This window comes from Pan troglodytes, chromosome 10, assembly GCF_028858775.2.
Source record: "Pan troglodytes isolate AG18354 chromosome 10, NHGRI_mPanTro3-v2.0_pri, whole genome shotgun sequence".
NCBI lineage: Eukaryota > Metazoa > Chordata > Mammalia > Primates > Hominidae > Pan > Pan troglodytes.
In genome coordinates, this window is record NC_072408.2 from 139,385,126 (window position 1) to 139,407,086 (window position 21,961).

The 21,961-nt window shown below is 63.9% G+C and overlaps 1 protein-coding gene across 17 annotated transcripts in view; it reads left to right on the forward strand.

Annotated features, from left to right (window-relative positions):
* Positions 1–3,336: 3,336 nt before the first annotated feature.
* FBRSL1 (fibrosin like 1) overlaps positions 3,337–21,961 on the forward strand; it is a 97,244-nt gene continuing 78,619 nt past the window's right edge. For 4 of the 17 annotated variants that reach the window (XM_063786174.1, XM_063786173.1, XM_024348172.3 and 1 more), the window contains exons 1-2: positions 3,362–4,057; positions 21,449–21,646. In XM_063786174.1, coding sequence (XP_063642244.1) covers positions 3,767–4,057; positions 21,449–21,646 — 489 coding nt within the window. In that variant the 5' untranslated portion in view covers positions 3,362–3,766. Of the gene's footprint in view, positions 4,058–19,538; positions 20,668–21,448; positions 21,647–21,961 lie in introns of those variants that run through there. The other 13 variants (XM_024348179.3, XM_024348170.3, XM_024348173.3 and 10 more) reach the window with 9 other exon arrangements.

Below are 21,961 nucleotides of genomic sequence, written 5' to 3' on the forward strand. Positions count from 1 at the left end.
CCACAGGCTATTATATTTTAGATTAAAGTCTATAAGTAAAATGTATAATCCAGTTCTTCAGCTGCACTTGCCACACTGCAGAGGCTTGAGCCACTCGTGGCTGGCGGCCACCGTCCGGACAACCCAGCCATTCCCTCCACTTCCGAGCTCTGCAGGCCACTGGCCTGGAGGTCTCCTGACCGCTGCAGTCTCTACCTTCCAAAGCACCCCATCCTGCCCGGGGCAAGAGAGGGCAGATGTGTGAGCACACAAACTGAAAAACCAAACAAGCACAGGAGGTCCACCCTGCACCACACCAAGAAGTCAGTGGGAGTGTGGGGGGTGGGGTTCGTGCTGCAAGCTCTGCCCAGGGCCCTGGCAAGCCCCAGGGAGGTTCGGAGTCCTGGGTGGGATGTCCGGTCACTGTGATGTGTGCTCCCGGAGACACAAAGCCCGGTCCGCAAGCAGGCAAGTACGCATCTGTCAGAAACCACCCCCAGAACCACCCCCAGAACCACCATCCCTCCCAAGGGCTTCCCATCCAGCACGTAGCCCAGCTGCTTTCTTCTGTAAGAAAAGGTTCCCAAAGCAAGCCCTCCCTGGGGAGCACCTGAGCCCAGAACTCCAGAGACGGCGGCTGGTCCCTGGGGAGCACCTGAGCCCAGAACTCCAGAGACGGCGGCTGGTCCCTGGGGAGCACCTGAGCCCAGAACTCCAGAGGTGGCGGCTGGTCCCTGGGGAGCACCTGAGCCCAGAACTCCAGAGACGGCGGCTGGTCCCTGGGGAGCACCTGAGCCCAGAACTCCAGCATCGGCGGCTGGTCCCTGGGGAGCACCTGAGCCCAGAACTCCAGCATCGGCGGCTGGTCCCTGGGGAGCACTTGAGCCCAGAACTCCAGAGATGGCGGCTGGTCCCTGGTTGGCCATCTGGACACCTGGAAATGAATCAAAGGAGAGAAGTCACCTGGGGACGCCTCCCCCAGGACAGCCAGGGAAACCCAGGGGGAGCCCAAAAAGGAAGACCCTGAGGAGGTCTACAGAGCCCCTGTCCTTCCCTGGGGTCACACATCTGAACATCTTCGGAGACCAGATAAACAAACAGTGTATGTCTATAATCAGAAACTTCAGGCTGGGCACAGTGGTTCACGCCTGTAATCCCAGCACTTTGGAAAGCTGAGGCGGGTAGATCACCTGAGGTCAGGAGTTCGAGACTAGCTTGGCCAACATGGCGAAACCCCATCTCTACTAAAAATACAAAACATTAGTCAGACATGGTGGCATAGGCCTGTAGTCCTGGGTACTCGGGAGGCTGAGACAAGAGAATGGCTTGAACCTGGGAGACGGAGGCTGCAGTGAGCCAAGATCACGCCACTGCACTCCAGTCTGGGTGACAAAGTGAGATCTGTCTCAAAAAAAAAGAAAAAGAAAAAGAAAAGGAAACTTCAAAACCAAAACCTCAGACCTTCCCAAGCAATTGTTCTGGGGGGGAGGGGGTGCCCACAGGATGCCCCTTGCAGTCTGACTGACCTCTGGGCCCAGCCTAGGGTGGGATGGCCTCTGGAGCCTCGGGGAACAGGTGAGGACTCCCAGGCTGCTTGGGAAGAGGCCTGTATTTAAACAAGAGCCTGAAATGCCACCTGGGTGACCCTTGCCCACATTTCCTGGCCTTCTGTCCAGGGAGGGGAATTCGGGAGCAGGCGTGCATGGAGAAACTGCTCGGGGTCCGTTTCTGTCTTCCTAATGAGGCTTTTAAAAATCAAAAGGGAGGATGCTGGAGGGTGAAACCACGGTTTAACAAAACCCGGAATGGGAAGAGGGGGAGGGGGACCCTGCCCCCACCCTGGGGAGGCTTTGACAGGGAACCAGAGAGCGGGCTGGGTGGACTGGAGGAGGCTGGGTGAACAGGAAGTCCCCCCACCCCAGTGAGCTACTTTCCCAACTGCCTCAGCCCAGCAAACAGCCCGTGGTGCCTGGACCACACCCTTCCTGCCCTGCACAAGAGGCCGCCAGTCGGCTCTCCCAGAGGCAGGGTAAAGTGGACCCCGCAGAGTGGGCGAGGACCCCTTCCCACTAAGGGCAACCGAGGGCAGGGTCCCACCACTGTCTTGGGCACCCTCCCCTCCGCCCTCCAGCAAACCACCATTCTTCTCCGAGGGCCTGTGCAGGGGTGTAGCCCCGACCTGAAACAGGGTGCCCATGACTGCGTGGGGCTCGGAGTCGTCACTCCTCGGGGAGGCCCTCTGGACCACCCAATGCCCACTCTCTGTGACACCTCCCCGTTCGATTTTCTTCAGATTATCCTTGGCTGATATTCTATTTGGCCCTGTGTTCAGGGTCTCTCTCCCACTTCTAAGAGGGTCGTCTATCTCAGCTGCTGCGGGGTCACCAACAGAGCCTGGACACAGGAGGCATCTGGCAAATACGCGCTGCATGAATCAATGACTCCAGTGCCCACGCGCAAGGGGCCCCGGGGCTCAGAAAACCCCACCAGGCGGGCCCCTCCGAGCTCGGCCTGTCCTGGGGGTGGAGGAGGAAGTTCGCCCCGCGCCTGCCTCGCAACCGCAGCCGCCCCTGTGCGCCCGCAGCCGCCTCCGTGCGCTTCCTGCCCGCGCCGCCCTCCACACTGCGCTCCGTGTCTGGCAGCAGCCCCCGCCTCGCTGGGCGCGTTCCCGGGGGTCTCGGTGGCGGGAGCCGCCTTCTTGTGGGACTTAGGGGCACGTGGCGCGGGGCGGGGACGCGGGCAGACCCCTCCCGCATCCTAGGAGGCCTGGGAGGGTCCGCGGGGGCGCGGGGAGGGGGCACCGCCTGGCCGAGGACCCTCCCCCGGTCCTCCCCGCCCCTTCCCCGTCCCTTCCACGCTCGCCGAGGGCAGGACTTCGGTTCCGCGAGACCGGGGACCCCCGTCCTGCAGAGGAGGGCGGCGTTGCCCCCGCCTCCCGCTTGGAGAGCGCCGCCCGCAGGTGCCCACGGAGGGGCCGCGGCATCCCAGCGCCCTCCCATGAAGGAGCCGAGCGGATCACTGCCGGCTGCAGCGGAGGTCGGGGCGCCGGGGAGGGGCGCGGCGAGGGGGCGAGGTCGAAGGGCGGGCACCTGCGGGTGGGGCGGGGCCTGAATGAGAGGGGGCGCCCGGGCGGGGCGGGGCCGGGGCCTGCGTGAGCGGGTCGGGGAGGGGGCGGAGCCTGAGGGGGCGGGGCCTGCGTGAATGGGGCGGGGAGGGGCCGGAGCCTCGTGAGCGGGGCGGGCCGCGTGTGCGGGGAGGGGGCGGAGCCTTATGAGCGGGGCGGGGCAGGGGCGTGGTCGGGGCGGGGCGCGCGGGCGCCCGCGGCGGCCCTCACTTCCTCTGGCGAGCGCAGCCGGGCGGAAGTGCGTCAGTTGTTATCTGTTCGGGGCGCCGCCGCCGCCTCACGAGCCCGGTGCCCAGGAGCCCGGCCGCCTGCCCGCCTGCCGCCCGCCGCGCCCGCCCGGCCCCGCCCGCTCGGCCCGATCGCCGCGCCGCGCGCATGGGGCGCGCCCCCGGGGGGGCGGCCGAGGGCCGCTGAGCGCCGGGCCCGCCCCCGCCGATGCGCCCAACCGCCCGCGCCGGGGGTCCCAGGCCGCGCCGGGCCCGGGGCTGAGCCGCCCCCCGCGCCCGGCATGCCCGGCCCGGCCTGCCGCCCGCCGCCGCCCAGGGCCCGAGCCCGCGCGGCGCACACTCAGCCCGGCGGCGCCGCGTAGCCAAGGGAGCCCGCCTGCTGCGAGCCAGGCGCGGGGCGTCAAGGTCACCGGCCCGACGGGGCGCACGCGCCGCCATGGAGGCCAAGGTCCGCCCGAGCCGGCGCTCGCGCGCGCAGCGGGACCGTGGCCGGCGCCGGGAGGCCGCCCGCGACGCCCGCGCCCAGAGTCCGTCGTCGGGCGACGAGCCCGAGCCCAGCCCCGGCAAGGAGAACGCGGGCCTCCGCGGCGCGCCCCCCCGAGGCGCCGCCCCCGCGCCCCGCGCCCCGCGTCCCCCGCGCCGCCGCCGCCGCGAGTCCAGCTCGCAGGAGGAGGAGGTCATCGACGGCTTCGCCATCGCCAGCTTCAGCACCCTGGAGGCCCTGGAGGTAGGTGGACGGGTGCGGCTTCGCAGGCGTTGAGGCGAGAACGGGGCCCGGAGTTGACGCGTCGGGAGATCCCGGGACCCCTGGGCTTGCGACCGCCCGCGCCGTGGGCAGCCCTGAGGGAAGCCCCGGCCACTTGGTACCCGTTCCAGGGACCCTGGGTGCCCACCGCTCGCCCAGACTGTCGCATCTGGAAGACCCAGCAGCGTCGGGTGGGTTTGGGGACATTTTGAGTTGCAGAGGCAAAAAAATCTACGCTTCGAAATTGGGGGTTGTCTGACAGCACCGTCGGCCTTTTATCAGCTGTGTTTCTGTGGCCGGCATATCGCTCTGCCTGGTTCAGGACGTGCTAGGGAGCAGTGCTGGATCTTAGGGAGGTGGTGATAAAATGGATACTCCGCGGGCCATCCTGTTCCCTCCTCCCTTCGAGGGTTCTGCTGAGAAGGGGAGAAGGAGGGTTAATCTCAAGACCCCTCTTGGTGACTGCTGCCTGCTGCATGGTTAATAGATTGGCCAAAAATATTGCTTGTCTGGCTGACGGACAATATTTGCTGAGCAAATACTGTTCCTCTTACATGAACTCAGCTGAGCAGAGAAGGAAATTAAATGCTGTCTGAGAGTTGGGGCAGGCGCTGTCTCCCCAGGACTGGCATGGGCAGGAATGCTAGCAAGTTGCCCTCCACCAGGGCCGAGACCCGCCCAGCGAGGTGTGCCCCGTGCAGCACTTACTTTGGGGGACCCTCATCTGCTGGACTTTGACTCCCAGAATCACCCCATTTCCAACCCCTCTCACTTTTCCAGGGGCATGGGAGCCCATGGCCTGGGATCCCCCAGTCTCAGAAGCTGAGCTTTGGGAAAAGGGGAGATGCCTACTGCAGGCCCCTGAAGCAGCAAGTCCTCTTCAAGTTCTCATCCAAATTCTGGGGACTGTAGAGAGCCTTGGGTCAGGGCCGGTGGCCAGGGAAGCGGCCCCAGAACAGGTGCCGCATCGTGTCCCGAGTGCACACACAGAGCTGGGGCTTCGTGTCCCAAGTGCACGGACAGAGCTGGGGCTCCTGTGGGCCCAGGACGGGGTGGGTGGTGGCCAGGCTCATCACAGAGGCTGGCCATCCTCTGTCGTGCACATTATTAGATGGCTCCAGGCCTGGCACACGCCATTGCTCTGTGCTGGGACGGGATGGCCCTGGGGCTGTCTTCTGCTCTCTCAGTGGTGATAATGACACAGACTGTACCTGTACTGAGCACGTACTGCAAGCCAGGCCCTGCGCTCAGCTCCTGCACTGCAGCTGAGACCACGACGATGCCCACTTTCCAGAGCTGTCGCCACCCACCTGCACCTCCTGGGTCCCTAACCGCGGCCTCCTCACTGCTCCGAGCGGGTCAGCCCTTGTACCCTGCCGTTCTCTGTCTGCTTGATGTTTGGTGCCATTGTGTCTTTGCAAAAACATCACCTCAGACTCCTCTGAAGTGGTGCCCCCCACCCCCGTCGATGTTGCCCACCTTCTTTCTGTCATCCCCACTCTGCGAAGCTGTTTTAGAATGTCTTTGCTCTCCATTTTCGTCTCCCACAAGAACTTGTAAGCTGAAAGAGAGCAGACACTGTGCTGTCCTGTGTGTCTCCTATGGGGTCTGGTGCCGGGAAGAGCTCGACGTGTAGAAAGTGCCCCAGATGCGTGTGTCAGGAATCAGTGAGTGAGGAGACGAACTGTACTCAGGAGACCCAGGGCCAATCCCAGGCCCACGTGTTTTGCCTGCAGCGGCTCTGACTGGCTGTCCACCTGCTCTGGCAGGGTCACGTGCCCCCAGTCTGCAGGCAGTGGGTTCAGTGGGTTTTGGTGACTTCGGCTTAGACCAGCTGGCCCCCCAGGTCATAGTGAGACAAGTCTGCTGCTGCGTGGCATTAACACAGCCACGGCACCCCAGAGTGGTTTCATGTCCCTTCCTCTGCCCTTCGGAGCCTGCCTGGGAAAGTACGGGGCTTCTGCACAAGTCATAACCTCGTGATCATCCCATACGTGTCTCTTGGTTGGCTACATTTTTTGCCAAAGTATGGTGGTTTTTCCCCAAAGTTCAGATAATTCATAATTATATCAATAGTAGTGACTGGTTCAGTAAGCATTCTCTCCATCAGGCAGTGTTCTGAGCTGCCTTTCACAGACATCAACTCATTTACTCCTCAAATGACCCACGAGGAGGGCTGGATGCCCCCATTCCACAGATGGGGACCTTGAGGCTCCCCGTTGAGGCAGAGCAAGAGCAAGGAGCACTGGGTGCCACGCCTGTCCGGCCTTGGAGTGAGCGGGCGCTGCCCTGCGAGGCCACCCACACGAGACACCGAGGGAGATGTGGCCACCAGGACCCAGCCCAGAGGCACAGCCTGCCCTTGGCTCTGCCGCCTTCGCTCACAGTCCCTCTGCCCCCACCTGCGTCTTGAGGGCTCTTCCTACTCTGGGATGCTGGAGGATGGGACACTCAGGAGTTGGAGGAAGCCCTTGTAACCCCAGAGGCTGGCTTGTGCCCGCGGGACACTGCAGTGGTATAAACAACCAAACACAGGTGTAGACTTGCCGGGGAGGTGTAGCCTGCCTGCAGGAGTCCTGTTACCTCACCCCAGACCCCACACGCGCTGGGACCAACTCTCGGCCCTAGCCCTGGCCCCTGGGGCAGACCCCCACTCGCAGCCCCTTCTGACCCCAGGCAGACCACCCTCTCCGCCTGTCTGAACAGGCACCCCTTGCCCTGTGCCCGGGGCAGGTCTCTGTACCTGTTTTGTGCCCCAGGCAGGTCCCTGCCCCTTTTCTGTGCCCTGGATGGGGGACACACAGGCTGTTCTGTGCCCGGGGCAGGCCCCCGCCCCCTTTGTGTACCCTGAGTGGGACACATAGGCCGTTCTGTGCCCGGGGCAGGCCCCCAGCATCTGCACATTTGTATGTGCTCCTGTAGGGAAGGAGGAGTCCCCGCTTGTCCTGGGCCTGTGTGTGCTGTGAACACAGCAGGCACTCCCTAAATGGTGGTGGTGGTGGTTGTGGGCTGAGGAGGGCCAGGGTCTGGCCTGGCTCAGGGTGTGCCTGCAGCCCTGGAGACAGCGTTAATGATTAACTGCGGATAGAGATGGGAGCCCTGTGGCAGGGCTGAGGACCTGCAGAGGGGCGTGCTGGGCTGGGTGTGCTGGGGTGGGTGGGGCGGCGCGGCAGACCTGAGCCAGCCCACTTGACTTTCTACTCTGTAACCAGGGGCAGTGGTATGTGGGGACAGGAGGCCTGAGGAAGCCCCGCTGGCCTCTCCCCTGCTCTTGCTCTGACCGGGGACTCTGGGTGCTTGGGAACATGGCTCTTGCTGTCCCTTTTGTTTCCTGTGACAACTCTGTCCCCTGGTTGTACTGACCAGAGGACACTGGAAGCCCCCTACCCTTGGAGCAGTGCTGTGGCCGTACGTGCCTGGTCAGTGCTGCTGTTCTCTGCCTGGGGTCCTCCCAGGAAGACTGGGGTCTGAGAGGTGTATCCAGGGCTGTGTCAGACCCCATCTTCCCACATAGCAAAGGCCATCCTTATCTGGCCTCAGGCCACAGAACAGGTTGTGCCGGTCCCTGTGTCTCCTGGGAGATAGGCCAGGCCTGCCTAGCTCAGTGGGCTGCACCGCCCACTCCCACATGCTGGCCGCTCGGCCCCAGTGACGCTGGCCATGGTGCTCTGGGCTGCGCCTGGGCCACAGGGAGGTGGCAGGGTGCCCGGGAGCACATCGGCCACTAGCTCCAGGCGGACACCACCATTCTGGTTTGGTGTCTGTGATTTTTGGTTAATTTGCATTTTTCAAACAGCAAATCACTTTCACCTGGTGACTTTCACTTGGTCCACACGTCAAGCTCCATAAGAAGGTGCGTGCTGGAGCTTGAGCTGTTCCCCGACTGGCACACGGGCCACGCAGAAGCTCCACGTGTGTCCCAGGAATAAAGGCGGAAGGAAAGCACCCAGCCTCCTGGCTCGGTGGCCAGCGGTCTCCTCTAACGCCTGTGCTTCCACATTCTCTGCTCAGCATAAACCACAGGACATGCACCCAAAACGCTGCTGAACCTGCACAGACGGTTGTGCTTAAGAAACCCCAGGCTACTGATCGTGTGCGGCCCCCGGCCTCCCAGGGCTGTCTATGGGCGAGCTGTGACCCCTGCTGAAAATGGCCCAGAACCCTGGTGGGCATAGGGTGTGAGCCTGGAGCCGGTGGGCCTTGGCCAAGGGGAGGGTACAGGTTTTGAGACACGGCTCGTCATGGGGAATGTGAGGGTGTGAGGGACTGGCCCAGACACTGCCCTGCCCTGCATCCTGGAGGCTGAGCCAGGTGGTCTCTCTGTGAGCCCCTAGTGGGCCTCACAGAGGGGCCAGGGTTCCAGGAGCAAGAGCCCAGGCATAGGATCTGGGCTGGAAGTGTGACCTGGCCATGTGGGGGCTGGGGCTGGGCCCGGCCTGCCGAGCACCGCGTGTGGGGCCTGACAGTGTCACTTGGACCTCCGGGGACCGCTGAGGCCACACTGTTGGTGGTGCCAGTGGGGGCTGAGTTTGCCGGGGGCACTGTGAGTCCATGCCTGGCCCATCTCTCAGACAGATGGGGGTGGGGGCTGAGACCGCAGACATTTGGGTTCAGTGAGGAGAGCCAGGGAGAGGGCAGGCTTCGGCCCAGGAACTCCTTGTGGCTGCTTCCTGGTCTCCAGGTGGGGAAACTGAGGCACAGAGAGGGGAAGTGCTTTACCCACAGCCATGGGGCAGGGGTGCGGAGCTGAGCCGGGGCCTGCCCTGTGACAATGAGGGGCTGCCTGGAAGCTGCATGGATTCCTGTTCCTCCCACAGAGTCCCACAGCTGTGGGCAAGGGCTGCTCCCTCGGGGGAGGTGGACGCAGAGGCCCTGAAAGCAGCGTCGCTGGCCCCTCGGTCCATGTGGGTGCCCGCCACCTGTCCAGGCCCTGTCTGGGGGCCAGCAGCTCCTCAGGCCCTGCCATGGCTGGAGCAGGGCTTGCACCTGGCCTGCTTTGGCTCTGGGAAGGGTTCCACGTCCTCTGCCTGTGCTTCTGCCCCTCAGGGGCCCCTGCGCAGTGGCTTGCTGGCCTCGGGGTCGGGGCTGTTACAGCAGGAGTCACCGGCCCTCTTTCCCATCCCCTCCCTCCCGGCTGCTTGGGCCTGTCAGTTCTTGGCTCAGGTTTCCAAGGCCTTCCTGTCCTTGCCGTGGCTACGCCGCGTGCCCGCACGTGCTGCGCACCTTCGCGTTTGGGGCCTGGTGCCGGCTGCCCTTTGCCTGGAGGGGTCTCCCAGGGTCCCTGTGAGTCACCGCACAGTCCTGCAGCAGGGAGTCAGACCCACACTAGATCCTCCTTCCCGACTAGGCTCTGGTGCCCCAGCTGTCCTTACGGGGAGGTCTGTCGCCAGACTTCCGCCATATCCCGCCTTTGTGTGATTGCTTTTCTAGAGAAAGAGAAGTGCCCAGAACTGGCCCTGCTGTCTGTGGCTGGCAGTTTTAAGGCTCCTGATGGTTGTGAGGGTCTGTTCCCTGCCGAGGGGCCCGTGTTGCGTATTTACCCGGGCTTGTGTTTTTGTCACTCTGGAAGCCTCGTTTCACTGTGTTTTCTGGCTGGTTGTTGCTGTTTGTCTTCCCACCTGACATCTCTACCTGGGCACTTTGTTGGATTCTCTCCTCAGCACAGGCAGTTTCTAGGGGACTCATAGGGGGTCGTCATTGGCCCTGCTGGCATCTGCACATGGCTGTGACGTTGCTGCTTCCCTGCGGCTGCGCTGGATTTGTGAGTGTGTCCAGAGCGTGAGGATTGGTGTTGCTGTTTGTGGGTATCTGTGTCCCTCCCTCCTTCCCTGTTTCCCTGCATTCTGATGGGCGCTCTGTCTTGCAGGGGACCCATCTCTGGTCCAGCATCAGGTAGGGGTGACCCTGCTCACCCAGCTTGTGCCGCCGCCCCGCGCTTCCTTCCCAGGCCCTGCGGTGTCCTGTGTTGCTGTCAGGCTGTCCTTGAACTCCGGACGTGGCCCTAGCGGGCTGTGTTGGTGGAGTCTCATTTCGGGTTGTTTGCCGACGGTTCGGATTTTTGCCACCCTGTTTCTAGTAAAGTTAGTCTGGTAGTCTTGCTTCTGCTGGTTTTGCTGCATTTTGGTTGGGAACTTTTCATTTTTTTCTGTAACGTCAAAATGGCATAAGAATTAACCACTTTCTCAGCACCTGGACAGAACACTCGGGTCCCAGCACTCCAGCCCATTTACTGGTGACCGGTTATAGACCCCAAGTCAGCCTGGTTTGGGGTGGGGACACGGGTAATGAGGGAGGGGTCATGGGACCACCTCGCTAGGAGTGGAGGCTGGGGGAGAGGAGCCCGGGGTGGCCTGGCTGGGTCAGGAGGGCCCTCTAAGTAGGAGGACCACAGAGCTGGGCCAAGGTCCCAGGGCAGACCCAGTCTGGCTGCCCTGAGTCAGAGGCAGCCACGGGAGGAGCCCAGCCCACCTGAGTCTCCAGGAGTCCCTGAGTGACCCGTGTCCCAGGCTGCCCCCTCCCTCCGGACTCCCCCCCCATACTCCCCTACCCAGATGGCACCAGGACCCCCTCTGGCCTCAGCTCGTGCTTTCAGGAGCCCACAGGCCTGACCACCCTTCAGTGCCCCCTCCCTCCGGACTCCCCCTCCATACTCCCCTACCCAGATGGCACCAGGACCCCCTCTGGCCTCAGCTCCTGCTTTCAGGAGCCCACAGGCCTGACCACCCTTCCGTGCCCCTAGGCCTCCTGCCCCTGTCTAGATGAGCTGAGTGAGTGGCCCCAGGCTAGAATCCAGGCTCTGGGCCTCGGGACCCCTAGGGCGCCGCCTCACACCTGCTGAGGCAACCCCGGGCTGGGGATCTAACCCTTCTTAGTGGCCCAGGGTCAGGCCCTGACTCCTGCCATGTGGCCCATGACAAAGCCATTTGTCCCTAAACAAGGGTGAGCATTTAAGCAGCCCCCAGGTCCCTGAGGGAGGGCCAGGGCTTGTGGCGTGCGATGTGTGTGTTTGTGCCACGCATGTGCCTCCCCTAGAGACCCCTCGGGCCTGGTGTCCTCCCCGGCCCCACCCCAGGAGTGTATACCATCTGAAGTGGTCGTGTGGCAGCAGCTGGGAGGCCCATTGCTGAGCCTGGCCTGCACCCCTGGGAGAGCTGGGGGGCCCGTCACAGCCTGGCTGACTGCACCCCGGGAGAGCTGGCCCACAGGGCCTCTGGGGAGGGTGCCTGCTGTTACTTTGGGAGCCTGGGGAGGTGGCTGGCGGGGAGAGCCGGCCGTCCAGATCTGTCAAGCCCCACAGCTACGTGCCCCCTGTGTGGGTGTGGGTCTCTCTCCGGGCCCCTCGCTCACAGTGAGGCCTGTGCGGGGGGCATGGGGCCGGGGGCTGTGTTGGGATGTGACAGCAGTCGGAATGTTCCAGTGGGGAGGCCTGCGGGACCCACAGGCCCCCAGCCACCCTTGCAGAGGCGCTGCAGCAGCCACCTGCCTGTCAGACACCTCCTGGCCAATCCTGGCTGGAGGCTGAGCTACAGGCTGTCGAGGACCGCAGCAGAGTGGATCTGTGGCTGCCGACCCCTCCCGGCCCCTAGCCCTCCACTCTCGTCCTACAGACCCTCCAGGGAAATGAGGATGGGCCATCCCCACACACCTGTCCTGGGCTGCCCCCACCACCCCCATGTGGGGATGTGGGTTATGGAAGTCTGGGTTCTCCTGCTCTACAGCCTGGAATGTCCAGATCCCCTGGGAGCTTTGGGAGGTACCGGGGCCCCTTGAGGTGCTACTGCACAGGGCCCCCCATCCTGGTCAGCAGGCGGCCCTGGGTGGGCCTTGCAGAGCTGGATGGGGCTGTGCTTGGGTGGCCGCCAACCTGTTCTAGGGGAGGGAGGCCGGAGGCTGAAGAACCGTCAGGTGCTGGTGTCCCCGTGGGCCAGGACAGCTGGAGGCGCAGCTGCAGCTACCCTGTGTGATGCGTGGAAACTGAGGCTTGGCCATGGTACTCACCCCACTGGGGGCTGGGCAGAGAGGCCGACAACCCCAGCCAGGTCCCGTGGCTACCTGCCCATGCTCCCGTCTGCTCAGCGGGCTTCCTCCGCCCTCACCACGGCAGGCTGGGCCCCTTCTGCCTGTGTATGTGACCAAGGGTACCTGCCACCTCTGCTGTCCCCTGGGACAGTGCTCTGCAAGGCCTCCAGGAGCTTGAGTGGTCAGACTGGTCCCTGGGACTGGTGGGCCTCATCCGGCCTCGGCAGCCGCCCCACCCGTTCCAGATCTACGCTCTGCCCAGGTCTTGCTGCTGCACAGTGGAGCCTCCAGGGCTGGCCAGGCAGGGATGGTGCCGGGCAGGGGTGGTGCCGGGCAGGGGTGGTGCTGGACCTCTGGGAGAGGCCAGGTGAGCTGCTGGCCAGCAGGGAAGGGCCGGCCAGGCAGGGGTGGTGCCAGGCAGGGGTGGTGCTGGATCTCTGGGAGAGGCCAGGTGAGCCGCTGGCCAGCAGGGAAGGGTTCTAAGCTGTTCTGCTTTCACTGACAGACTCTATAAGCATTTATTGAGCACTGGCTGTGTGCCAGGCCCTGGGCCAGCCCCCAAGATACACCCACGGGCCCCGTTGCCAGTGAGTATTGGGATGGCAGTAAAGAGGCTGTCGTCGGAGACTAGGAGTCACAGAGGAGGCCATGAGGGCTTCTGGGGAGGAGTGCAGGCTGTGAGGGGCAGCACCGTGGCGTGGCGGTTCCCGAGAGCCCGTCAGGAAGGGCACGTGTAGCAGGTGGTACAGGTTTGGGGTGCCGGTGGCAGGCAGGCTGGAGACGGCTGGGGGCTGTGGCTGGGGGGCTGCAGGGCTGGGGGGTGGGGCGCTGCGCAGTACCTAAACTCCATGAGATCAGGTGCTCTGGGGACTCAGGGCAAATGGGGTACTTGGTTCCACGTACCTGTGGAGGATGGCAGGCGCCCTCAGGAGTGTGAGGGACAGAACGGCCTCTGAGCCCCAGCTCCGTTGGCGCAGCAGAGCTGTGCTGATCTGGTTTGTGAGCTGGCCTGTGGGGTGGATGGGGTTCCCCAGAGCTGTGCTGGCGTCAGGGAGGAGGCTGGGTGGGCTACCAGGCTCTCTGCAGCCCAGACGGGTGTGAAGGTCTCCACGCCCGTCTTCCCAGCCCACGTGTGTACCATGTGCGTGCACCCGGGACCCTCTGGCCGGAATCCGTGGTGTCTGGCTCAGGAGGCGCCGGCACTGCCCTCTGGACTCTGCGGGAGCCATCAAGCGTCTGGGGCTGGGAGCCGCATGCCGTGACCCTGCCCCACTGAGGCCAGAGGGACACCTGCCCAGTCTGTGGCCGCCACCTTCCCTCTGTTGAGAACTTGGTCCTGGCTGGGCGGCTTTAGGGAGCAGAGCGGCCGAGTGTGTCCCAGGCTTACGCGCGGCCCCACCACCGAGCCTTGCTGATGAGCGGCCGTGACAGTGACAGAAAGGCAGCGGGGCCCGGCTCCAGGCCCAGGTGCAGCTCCAGGGCTTCATGTGCATGGCACCTGCTCCTCTCGGCAGCCCCCACTGTGGGTGCTGTGCTGTCCCCATGCTGCACGTGAGGAACCTGACGCACAGAGCCGTGCAGTCGCTTCCCGTGTCTACACTGCTGGCGAGTGGCTGAGCAGGATCAGAACTCAGGCAAGGGCTGGAGGCTGGGGCTGCCCCTCTCTGGCCTGGGCTCATGGGGCCGGCCTCTCTGCTCCCTGTCCTCTGTCCCCCATAGGGCCAGCCGGTCCTGCTGTGTGTCCAGACCAGCCTCCAGGGAGTCCTGGCCCTGTCGCCATCCCCTGTCCTGGCCCCTCCACCCACCCAGTCCGTAGTTTCCTGAATCCGACCTCATCCAGCTGCTGTCCTGCCTGGGAACCCAGGGCCTTGCAGACTCCATCCAGCCCGGGACAGCCCATTCACACTCTTACAGGGATCCCAGGCCCTGCAGACTCCGTCCAGCCTGGAACAGTCTCTGTCCTCACAGGGAGCTCAGGCCCTGCCACAGCCCCACCCTCTCTAACCTCTCCTGCCGCAGTGTCCCCCACAGCCCTTGGCCCCTGCCCCAGTTGCTGCTGCTCATACCCCAGCAGGCCTCTGGCTGTCCTCGGCCAGACCCTCATCCCATGCCTCACTCGCCTGCCCCTCGCACCCTGTCCTGTGGCCGGCGTGGCTGCGTGCCTCTCCCCAGGGACCATGTGGCCAGGAGCTGGGCGGGGAAGGAGCCCAAGGGGCCTGCAGCGACTGCCAGGGAGGGGACCCTGATGTGGACCGGGCCCCTGACGTGGACTGGACTGGGTGGGGGCTACATTGGTCCCCCTGCAACTCTGCTCCCTGGGGCCCTGAGGTCAGAAGTGGGTCGGCCTCGTGGTCCTGTTCACTCTGGGAGCCCAGCCCCTACTAGCCCCTAGCCCCGGGGGTCGTCAGTTCTGTGGGCACAGCTGGACTAGAATTCCGGGATAAAGCTGGGGCCGAGTGGCGGCTGCCCCTGTGGTCCTCGCGCCCCAGGCCTGTGGCTTTAGCAACACCTGGCTAGCGTGGGCCCGGGCCGCCCTCCCCATGGCTGAGGAAGAAGCTCTGTGTGTCCCAGGCTGCTGCGTGGGATCGCCAGTGGCAGCTGTCAGCAGGGGTTATGGCCGGGGGAGGGGCTTCCAGGGCCAGGAGCCTCAGAGACCAGTGTGGGCTGACAAAGCCCAGCCCCAGTGCTTGGTGCGCTGGGTGCCCTCACTGCCGTCATGAGTTCACAGGGGCCAGTGTGGGCCATGGAAATGAAGCCTGAGCCTGCCTTCCGCTCGGGGCCCAAGGCCTTGGACAGGAGTGAGAGGGGCTGCCGTGAGCAAATGCACGGCCCATTCCTGTGCAGGGGCCAGTGAGGGGAGGGGCCAGGACAGGGGCCGCTGGAGAGGGTGGGACCCCAGTGGTGAATTCCTCGTCCCAGCAGCGCTGGCCACACAGCAGGGCCCAGCATGCAGGGTGGCTGAGCAGGAGCTGGCGGGGAGCAGGACACCCAGGCCCGTGGCTCCTCTCCTTCCTTCGACTGCCCAGATCTCAGCTCACAGGGTCCTGCCCTGCGTCCCCCCTTTGGGGACAGCCTCACCTGCCCAGCGTCTCCAGCACCTGGCTTCTTTCTGTTGTCTTCCTCTAAATCTAAATCCAAATGACTTGCCTTTCCTTTTATTCTTTTCGTTATTGTGAGGAAGTCTGTTTGTACAGAGAGTGCATGGACTGGACATATGTTCGTTTTGAAGAGTTGACCTCCCGGGTCTGAGTGATGCGTCCCACTCAGTGTGTTGACCACCATCCCAATGTGTCCTCATGCCCCAACCTGCGGCAGCCCCCCATTTCCTTAGGGACAGAGGGGGCAGCTGCCTGCTTTCCCCCACCTGCCAGCATTGGTGTGGTCCGTCCTTCTGGGGGCCCTTCTAGAATCCTTGGCAGACCCCACTGGTGGCCGGGGCAGGCTCCAGCCCTTTGTCACCTCCCTCCTGGCAAACTGCCACCCTGGGCCATCTTCCCTGGTGCCGCCTCAACCCTCCACCCCCGGCCCTCATGGCCACCCAGAGGAATCCTGCGGAAGGCCTTTGGTTTGAAGGGTGAGACTGCGGGCCACAGCCAGGTGTGATCCGTGGTCTTCCAGTAAATCGGAGCTGGAGGGAGGAACGTCCGAGTGCACAGCAGGACTGACCTCCAGGCCTGGCACCTGACAGTGGCCTCCCAGTCGGGCTGGTCAGAGGGTGATTGGGCAGCCTCTTTCACCCTCCAGGCTCAGCCCCTATCAGACGGTTCTCCAGGCGTGGCTGGACTGGAACCCTGGGATAAAACCAGGGCCAAGCAGTAGCTCCACTGCAGTCCTCACACCAGCCTGCCCCTCACACCATCCCCCACCTCCCTGCTTCAGGCCTCAAGCCTGCTATCCCCATGCCTGCCTGTCCCCGCCCCCTCCTGTCCCCGCCCCCTCCTGTCCCCGCCCCTCCTGTCCCCGCCCTCTCCTGTCCCCGCCCCCTCCTGTCCCCGCCCTCTCCTGTCCCCGCCCCCTCCTGTTCTCGCCCCCTCCTGTCCCCGCCCTCTCCTGTCCCCGCCCTCTCCTGTCCACCTGCTGTGCCCCCTGCATTCACACCCGTCCTGGCACCACTCCATCCCAGGCAGCACTGCTGTTCTCCATGACACCGTCACCAATGGTCTGGGTCTCCGACTTGTCTGCAGGTAGCTCTTCCCGGCCCGCACAGGGCCAGGCCACAGCTTCCACAGCTCCCAAGGGGTGGGGTGCAGCAGTAACGGCCAAGCTGGGCCTCACAGTGCCCCGCCTCCCACCCCACCCCCCAGGAGCCCTGACCCTACCTCCCTGCCCCTAGAGTGCAGCCACGTGCCGTCACTGGGTGCTTGGGAATCTCAGCCAGCCCCGAGAGGCAGCAGCCACCATGCTTGTGGTGGTCCTGCAGGGGCAGCCCAGCTCCCAGCTGCTGGTCCCTTGCTAGGCGAGAGCCGCAAGCCCGCAGGACCACATCCTGGAGGCCATGGGAGCAGCTGGGCACCACCTGGAGGCCTCTGGAACAAGTGAGGTGTCAGTGAGGCTTGCCGGGGCAGTCTCTGTGGGTGCGTGATGTGGGGTCCCCATGAGAAAAAACCGGCCAAGGCGACATTGGACATGGGACGCCCTGGGTGGGGGGAGATGTGGGGGCTGTCGCCCACCAAGTGAGTGTGAGCCAAGGGGGAGATGGGTCATGGTGGGAAAGGGTCCCGTTCCCACCTTCGCAGCTGGAGGGGTAATTAGACCCAGTCCCCACATGGGGCCATGGGTGGGGCTCCCTGTAGGGTCTCCTGTGCCAGTTTCTGTTCAGCTTTTGACCCAAGGCAGAGAGGATGTCGGGGCACAGGCCACCACAGGTCCCGGGTATGGGGGGCAGCCATGCCAGCTGGGCACTGAGCGGATGCTCAGGTGCTCTGCAGGGAGAGCTGTGGGGTTTGCACCCAGACTGAACACAGTTGAGAGTCAGAGGCTCTGAGCTTTGGGCCTGAGCTCTTGGAATGACAGAGACAGGCCTGACGAAGGTGTGAGCCAACAAGGTTCTGGGAGCCAAGCAGCTGCAGCCTCCCTCAGCCTCCTGCCCCCACTGGAGAGCAGCTTCCAACCCATCCGAGAAGACCCCCGGGGGCTCCCTCAGCCCCCTGCCCCCATGGAGAGCAGCTTCCGACCCATCTGAGAAGATCCCTGGGGGTTCCAGGCCTGACTTTGCCCAGGGGAACATGGTCATCACTCTAGGTGGGAAGCAGAGGGGCCTGCCAAGGAGGTGAGGTCTTGGGTAGGCGGTTCTCCAGAGCCTCCTGCCTGGTGCCAAGGAGGGGAGAGGCCCTTGCTGTGGTTTCAGGAGCAGGGCGTGGCCACCTGGCTGCAGGGGGTGGGCCAGGCCTTGGTGCAAACAGGCAGCCCCGTCCCAAAGAGGGGGCAGCAGGGCTCTGTGTGTGCTGAGGTAGAATTATTTTCTTTCCGTGTCTGGTTCACTGTAGCGATTACGAATGTTATTGGTGCTGTATAGTAATGACATTAAGAGAGCCAAAAGCAGTCGCATAGAATTGCTACAGAAAAATCTGTCTAGCAATGTCACGGCAGCCTGCGCCCAGCCCTGGTGGTCCTCCTGGGAGGGGAGCAGGGAGGTCTGGGGCCCTAGCCACTACTGGGGGTGCTGGCGCCACTGCAGGGCAGTGGTGTTGCGCAGGGAGGGCCTCCACTGCGCCTTCCTGGAGGGCCCCTGTGTGCGCAGGTGTGGTGCCACGTGTGCTGACCCAGGTGTGCACTGCACACCTGTGGGGGGTTCAAGGCCTCCGCTGCCTCAGCCTAGCAGGGGTTCCTGCAGCTGGGACAGTGGCCTGAGGCGGCCCTGGCTGGCGGCCCTGGCTGGCACCCCAGGGCTGGGCTGGGTGGTGGGTGGTGCTGGGGACAGCTCCTGGAGCCTTTCCAGGCCTCTCTGTGTCTCTTGTGTCTTCATTCGACACTGGGGTGGTCACTGCGACCAACTCATGGGGTCCTGTTTGTGTGGATTAGATAAGCGGGGCCCAGGCCAGGCACGGTGGCTCACGCCTGTAATCCCAGCACTCTGGGGGGCCGAGGTGGGCGGATCACCTGAGGTCAGGAGTTTGAGACCAGCCTGGCCAACATGGTGAAATCCTGTCTCTAGTAAAAACACAAAAAAATTTAGCTGGGCGTGGTGACCTGTAATCCCGGCTACTCAGGAGGCTGAGGCAGGAGAATTGCTTAAACCCGGGAGGCAGAGGTTGCAGTGAGCCAAGATCGTGCCACTGCACTCCAGCCTGGGCAGCACAGTGAGACTCCATCTCAAAAACAAAGATAAGCGGGGCCTGTCCCACCACTTACCAGAGCACCTGGCACAGACCTCACTGCGGTGAACACGATGACGTGGGTGAGCGCGGCTGCCGCTGGTCTCCTTGGCTTGGTGCAGGGCCCCCATCCGGAGCTCATGTCACTTCCCCGTGCGAACCTTCTGGGCCCTTCCTTCCATGGAGCCCAGGCATCCTTGGTGTGGTGGTTGGCACCGCCCATGGGGTGGGGCTGTTGCCTAGCTTACAAATGAGGACACTGGGGCTGCCCAGGGCACGCACTGTTCCTCAGTCCCTGGGGACTGCCCCCCGTCTGGCCTGGACTCCTGTCCCGGCCCCACCCCCACCCGTGGTCTGCCCCAAGGGGAACTCCGGTCCTCACAGGAGCGGGGGTGACCGCGCTGCTGCCTGTCATGGTGGCCTTGGACGGGACGCTGTATGGTCTCTGAGCTGCACCACCAACCCCTCAGGTGTACGTGGAGTGACTGAGCGACTGGGCAGAGTGGGGTGTTGGGTGCAGCGGTGGGGCTGGCAATGGCCCCTGCCTGGGCCTCCTTGGTCATGCCTCTCTCAGCAGCTGGGCAGGGCAGTGCTGTGGCGTTGCTGTGGGGCCTCTGAAACCTGCCAGGCGAAGCCCACAGGGCCAGCCTTACCCTGGAAAGCCCCGGAGTGACCAGCAGAGGGGCCAGCCGCACGGCTCTCCCAGGCCTGGGTACCTTTCCCACCGTCTTAAGGTAGCAGGCGAAGCGCTGGCTGGCATCTCAAGAGCAGAGTGCTGGGACAGCCCTCCCAGAGCTTCCTGGGAATGGCCTCTGTTCTCTGCAGTGAGCGTGGCTGCAGTGCTGGCTGGGGGTGTGTGGGTGCAGGGGCTGCGCCTGGAGCCGGAGATGTCGGAGGCCTCTCCTGCTCGGTGTGGGCACCCACCCCATGCTGTCTGTTCTCTAGAATGTTCGCTCAGCAGCGCTTGTGAGCCCTGTCTGGGGCTGAGCAGGGGGCAGGACAGATGGACATTCTGGTGGGGGTCAGACGGGACAGGAAACTGCCTTATACTTGGTGTGACTGTGGCTGGGGCGGGGAGGGAGCTGGAGGGTGGGTCTGTGGATGGGAGGAGGGGCCGGCAGAAATCTTTATATTTTTTTGAAAGCAGAGTAACACTAGAGCAGGTTTACAGAAAATGTGGTAAATTTAAACAATTTGCCCTTGACACATGCGTCCTTCTGGCCAGCTGTGAACACTGTGGCGATGGGGAGAGGTGTGGAGCGGGCCTGGGGGAGCGTCTGTGCCCCGAGGGTACCACCCGGTCCCGCCTCCTCAGATCTGCCCTCTGCCTGTCCCCTCTGACTCTTTGCCCAGTAGAAAGACAAATCCCAGCACAGTGGTGCCCTGCGTGGCAGGCTGCCCTTGCAGGTTTCCTGGTTACTGTGAAAGGTAACACCTTGATTTGTTCCTGCTTTTGATCCAGCGCTGCAAACAGCCGTTCTCTGGGCTGCAGCCTTTGATTCATCCAGGCTGAGACCCTCAGAGCTCACTGGGAACCGTTTCTGCAGTGTTAGCAGATTGCGTCCACAGCTGCCTGGGATGGGCAGCCCTGACAGATCCTGGGTGGGCGAGCAGGAACTCTGGAGGCCATGGGCTCTCGGGCTTGTGCAGGAGCAGGCCGCTCACAGCAGGGCTCTGGGCCTTGAGTGGTGGCTCTGCAGAGAGCACATGGCGGGAGCTGGGCCTCGGGCAGGCAAGGAGTCTTCCTGGAGCCGGAAACAGCAAAGAGTTGGAGTGACAGGATCAGCCCTCGTGGGCAGGGGGCCCGGAAACGCTGCTGGGCCTCTCAGGGCCTCCAGCTCAGACTGGTGGGGGTGGCGCTTGTGTCATGGGGCGGGCGCCCAGCCGGGGAGGGCGTGGCCGGCACCACCATGGCTCTTGTCTCTGTCGTCTGTCCTTACCGGAGGGACAGCCAAGGTCCTTCTCCCCAGGGACACCATGGCTCTATGCGGGGGCGGGTCCTCCTCAGGGACACTGTGGCCCTCCGTGGGGGCGGATCCTCCCCAGTGGCTTCCCAGGGTCCTTGGCAGCAGCTCTGACATGGGTTCTGTCCTGGGCTTCACTGCTGCTGTTTTCCTCACAGCTGTGCCCTCCCCGAGAGGGTTCTGTCCTTTCGTGGACGCTTCTCCCTGGCCGGCTGGCTCCTCTGGACCCTAAATTTGATGCTCCGTATCTGTCTGCACCAGCCCTGGTGCCAGGAGCTGAGCCAGCATACAGAAGGTGCTTACTAGTGGTTTATCGAGTGTGGAGGTGGGGACCCCAGAACCTGGGGCTGCCCGATGTCCACCGGCAGGGTGGAGGCTGGAGTGTCCTGGGGCTGTCCGCAGGCTAGAAGGTGCTCTGAAGGAGTCGAGATGGGACGAGAGGGGACCAGGGGAGGCCAGCAGGTTTACAGGGGGCCTGGGGGTGTCCCCAGGGTCTGGTAGCCCAAAGGTGAACACGGGGAAGCATCTCTGTCCCAAATCCACAGACCCGTCCGGGAGCACTGGCCAGAACCCCTCAGGCCCTCTGGAATATGGTGTCACCTGGAGGAGCACTTCCTGTGGGCTCTCACCTGGGGGAGCACTTCTTGTGGGGCCTGGGTGTCCCCTGGAGAGGCTCCTGTGGTCCCTGGCCCCCACTGCAGGGCACTCGCTCTTGAAAGGTAGCCCTGGTCTCAGCAGGGCTCAGAGGGGCAGTCCTGGGCAGCCCTGGGCTGGCCTCCTGTGAAGCTTACTGGAGACTCCCTGCTAGACTAAGCTTTTTCTCGTCTGGCCCCTTCGATGGCTGAGCCCTGGGAAACTCCCATCCCCCATCCCGCAGCAGCATCTCACCTGCCATCTTCCTTCCCCTCCCATCCCCCGTCCCACAGCAGCCATCTTCCTTTCCCTCTGAGGTGCCCCTCCCAAGTGGGGAGGCTCCTTCCCAAGAGCTGCTCAGATGGGTGCTGTCCCAGGTGCTGTCCTGGGCCCAAGGCCCTGGGATCCCGCCAATTAACTGGCGTTTCCCTGTCTCCCTGCAGAAGGATATGGCCCTGAAGCCACATGAGCGGAAGGAGAAGTGGGAGCGTCGTCTCATCAAGAAGCCCCGGGAGTCGGAAACCTGCCCCCCCGCGGAGCCCAGTGAGAACAGGCGGCCCCTGGAGGCAGGCAGCCCCGGGCAGGACCTCGAGCCCGCCTGCGATGGGGCGAGGAAGATCCCACTGCAGCCCTCCAAGCAGGTGAGCAGGTCCCTCCCTGACCAGAAGCTCTGCGGCGGGTCAGTGCTCACCGCCCCAGGGCCATGCCAGCACCTGGACACCACGCCACGTGGCCCCCGGGCCTGCCTGGCAGCGCGCCCATCGTTGTCAGGCTTGGGGTGCAGGACACGTGGACAGGGCTGGGGCCTAGCAGAGGCAGGAGCTGGCTGGGTCACGGAGGGGCTGTGACGTGCCCAGGGCCACAGCAGGAGAGGTGCCTGTCTGGGGCAGCAAGGCGCGCGTTCCGGGCTGGGGCGCCAAGCTGATAGGCCGGCCCCGTTTCCCTGCCGTGTCCAT